We start from the raw sequence: 4,008 nt of genomic DNA, 5'->3' as shown, positions 1-4,008 counted from the left end.
TGAGCACAGCATATTGCATAGAGATGTTGAATCATTATGTTGAATACCTGAAACTACGTTCTGTATGTCAACTACTTTAAAAAATAGAATAAAATAAAATGAGAATATGACCAAAAAATAGAGTGTTTAAAACTTTTAAGAAATCATGAAAACACATAATATTTAATAACTGTATTATATTTCTTCAAAAATATTAATAAAAACAATTAAAAATATTTTAAACCTTAAAATAGACATTGAAATGTTAACAGTAATTATCTCCAGGTCTAAGGTAATGGATGATTTTCATCTCCTCCTCCTCCTCCTTCTTCTTCTTATAAGTAGGCTTCACACCCAACTTAGAGCCCAACATGGGACTTGAATTTACGCCCCCAAGATCAAGCCTGGGCTGAGATCAAGAGTCAGACACATAACCAACTGAGCCACCCAGGCACCCCCCCTCATTTTCTTCTTGTTTGCATCTTTTTTTTTTATAAAAGTTTAAGAATAAACATGTACTACTTTTGCAATAAAGAAAACAAACAATAAACTGAGGAAAACATATCTTCAGTGAATGTAACAAAGAAGCAATATCCAAAATATACAATAAACTACAAGTCAAGAAAAGGCAAACAGGGGCGCCTGGGTGGCTTAGTCGGTTAAGTGTCCAACTTTCACTTAGGTCATGATCTCGCAGTTCACGGGTTCGAGCCCCGCGTCAGGCTCTGTGCTGACTGCCAGCTCAGAGCCTGGAGCCTATTTCAGAGTCTGTGTCTCCCTCTCTCTCTGACCCTCCCCTGCTCGTGCTGTCTCTCTCTCTCCTAGAAATAAATAAAAATATTTAAAATAAAAAAAAGAAAAGAAAAGGCAAACAATATCGCATATTCACTGAACATTTACGATTTGTTTTTCACTATGACAAATCTTTACATGCATTGTCTCATTTAATCCTTCCAACAAACTTCTGAGGTCCATACTATTTTCTTCCCATTAACAGAAGAGGAAACTAAGACAGAGAAGTTAGGTACTTCACCCATTACCACTGAGTTAGTAAAGGGTAGCATTGAGATTAGAACACAGGAGTCTGAGTCCAGAACTTACTACCCAAAACTATCAAAAATCTTATGAAAAAATGCTAAGTTCAATAGCAACCAGGGAATTACAAATGAAACCAAAAAATGATGTTACCACTTTCCATACATGAGATAGGTAGCAAGTTTAGGCTATTTGAGATAGATAAATAGTATCAAGTGTTGATGAGAACTAGAGGTGTGTATCAGTATAATTATTTGGAAGAATAATTTAGGAGTATCTAGTAAACTAGAAATTTCTTTGATTCTATGATCTATAATGCCGAGTCCATCACTACATACAAATCCTAGGAAAAGAATACTTACGATGGAAAAATGTTCAACAATAAAGAATTAGGTAAATGAGAAGTGGCATAATCAAATGCTCACTGCAGAGAATGAATTAGGCTTGTGTATATTGAATGGTTAGATGTCAGAAACAGGATGTTGAATTATAGTGTTTTCATAATACAGATACCATGCTACCATTATAAATTTTCAAATTCATGCAAGAACAACTCTATGTGCTGCTTATGGATGCAATTGTAAGCAAAAGTTTAAAACTACATGGAGTAGACTTCATTTTAATGATAGTGGTTGATTCAGAGGAGCTGAGAATATTCAAAGGGCACTTTAACTGTATCTGTAATTATTTAATCCTTTTTAAAAAAGAAAAAAAAGGCTTTGACTAAATATGGCAAAATACTAACAACTGTTTATTTTTAAATATCTTTTATTTTTTTTAATTTATTTATTTATTTTGAGAGAGGGAAAGAGAGAGAATTCCAAGCAGGCTCCACGCTCAGCACTGAACCTGACACAGGGCTTGATGCCACAAACCATGAGATCATGACCTGAGCCAAAATCAAGAGTCAGATGCTTAACTTACTGAGCCACCCAGACACCCCAACACGGGTTTATTTGGGATATAGAAAAATGGGATCTTTGTCATTTTATTTCTGTTATTTCTCTTTGTGAGTCTCTGCCTCTTTCTCTCCCTTTCTCTCTATATAGAGATAGATATATGCATACAGATATATAGAGATACATACACACACATGCTTTTCTTTTATAAAATATATACAGTATTTATTTTCTCAAAAGTAAGATTTAGATAGTAATATCAGGTAAGAGTTTGTATCAAAAGCTGAGTACAGATCAAATCAAATATCAGCCACTTTGTTACACAGATGTGTCTAAAATAGTTCTAGCTTGGAATTTATAGCTTCTAGTGCAAAAAACAGTGCTAATTCTTACTTGTATGTGCATGTCATATAGTAATGCAAGACTATGCTTCCATATGATCTGTCTACTCCTTACATGATTTTTACTCCAAATCCTCTACACTGTAGAAAAGCATGTGTGCATGTTAAACATTTGACTGTGATTTGATTGAACTGACAGAAACCTCCTTCCAGAGGTGAGGAGAGAACCCAGGAAAAGCAATAAAGCAATGGCCTTGAACCATGACATAGTCATTGCTGTCCATGACTCTGGACAACTTTGAAACATCCTGGATCACTGAGCTGCCCTTCTGTTACCAAGTACATTCAAAAAGGCCCCCTTTACATCTTTGTTCCGGAGGCTGTAGATGATGGGGTTGAGAAAGGCAGAGACAACATTGTAAAACAGGGCTAGCTTCTTGTCCTGCTTTGGGTCATACCAGGAGCCAGGCCTCATGTACATTAGCATGGCTGGCCCGTAGAACATGATGACCACAGTGATGTGAGAGGCACATGTGGAGAAAGACTTGAGCCTCCCCTGGGTTGAGTGGATTCTTAAGACGGACGCAAAGATGCAGACATAAGAGACCAGGATGAGGGAGAATGGGACCAGGAGCAAGATGAAACCCAAGATGAAGTCCAAATGGTCATTGAAGGATGTGTCTGCGCAGGCCAACTTTAGAACAGCAGGGACCTCACAGAAGAAGTGGTTTATCTTGTAGGGGCCACAATAAGGCAAACGCATGGTGAAGACAGTGTAGATCAGAGCCCCAGCTATGCTAATGGCCCAACAGCCTGTGACCATTTTGATACAAATGGGGCGACCCATGAGCAGGGGATAGTGGAGGGGGAAGCAAATGGCCACATACCTGTCATAGGCCATAATGGCATAGAGCACACATTCAGCAATACCCAGGACCAAGAAGATGAACATTTGGGCTACACAAGCTCCCCAGGAGATGGTTTTCTTTGGACACACCATATTAACCAACATCTGGGGCATGGTGGTAGTGACATAGCTCATGTCCACCAAGGAGAGGATGCTGAGAAAGAAATACATGGGCGTGTGGAGGTGTGAGTCCAGGTAGATCAGGGTGATGATAAGTCCATTGCCTAGAAGAGTGATGAGGTAGAGGAGAAGGAAGAAGGAGAACAGGGCTATTCTGACTTGTGGCTCACTGGAGAAGCCAAGGAGGATGAATTCAGACACAAAGCTGTAGTTCTCCTTGCTGAGGCTCTGCATAATGGTCTGTCTATTAAGGAGACAAGGACTTCCCTGTTCTGTCCTTGGCCTTGGGGAAAGAAAGACAGAGTTGACAGAAGCTGAGTCATACACACATAGCACCTTGCACGGTAGCTCACATGAATTTCATAAAACTTTTGTTGAGTTGGATACAAAGTGAAAGAAAGATGGGCAGCTCTGGCACTGGGAAATAAGTCAGAGGATCTGGATTCATACCTGTAATAGAATATAGTATGCCTGACTGCCCACAGGTCCTTCTCTGGAAATTATCCTCACCCATAGAAGGCAAGGCAATAGGTAGCCATGTTTGTAGCAGGGGACCCAGCCAACCCCTGGACACTGCTGAATTCTATCAAAGGTATACACCTGCCTCAGTCTGGGGGACAATTCTCTGCTGAGAATTCAAAATGACAACACTGGAAGTCTACATCAGTGGGCTGTGTGTGCCTGAGGTAGTAACAACCAGAGTCAGTGTGGTGGTAGCCAAAGTTAC

The 4,008-nt window shown here is 39.5% G+C and overlaps 1 protein-coding gene across 1 annotated transcript; it reads right to left on the bottom strand.

Annotated features, from left to right (window-relative positions):
- Positions 1–2,567: 2,567 nt before the first annotated feature.
- LOC144221524 (olfactory receptor 2A12-like) lies at positions 2,568–3,515 on the bottom strand. The gene has a single exon (XM_077752027.1). It carries the CDS (start codon positions 3,513–3,515, stop codon positions 2,568–2,570), a length of 948 nt encoding a protein of 315 aa, XP_077608153.1.
- Between the last annotated feature and the right edge of the window lie 493 nt (positions 3,516–4,008).

This window comes from Crocuta crocuta, unplaced genomic scaffold (assembly GCF_008692635.1).
Source record: "Crocuta crocuta isolate KB4526 unplaced genomic scaffold, BGI_CrCroc_1.0 scaffold367, whole genome shotgun sequence".
Classification (NCBI taxonomy): Eukaryota; Metazoa; Chordata; class Mammalia; order Carnivora; family Hyaenidae; genus Crocuta; species Crocuta crocuta.
The sequence above is the reverse complement of the archived record's forward strand: the minus strand, read 5'-3'. Positions and strand labels throughout refer to the sequence as shown.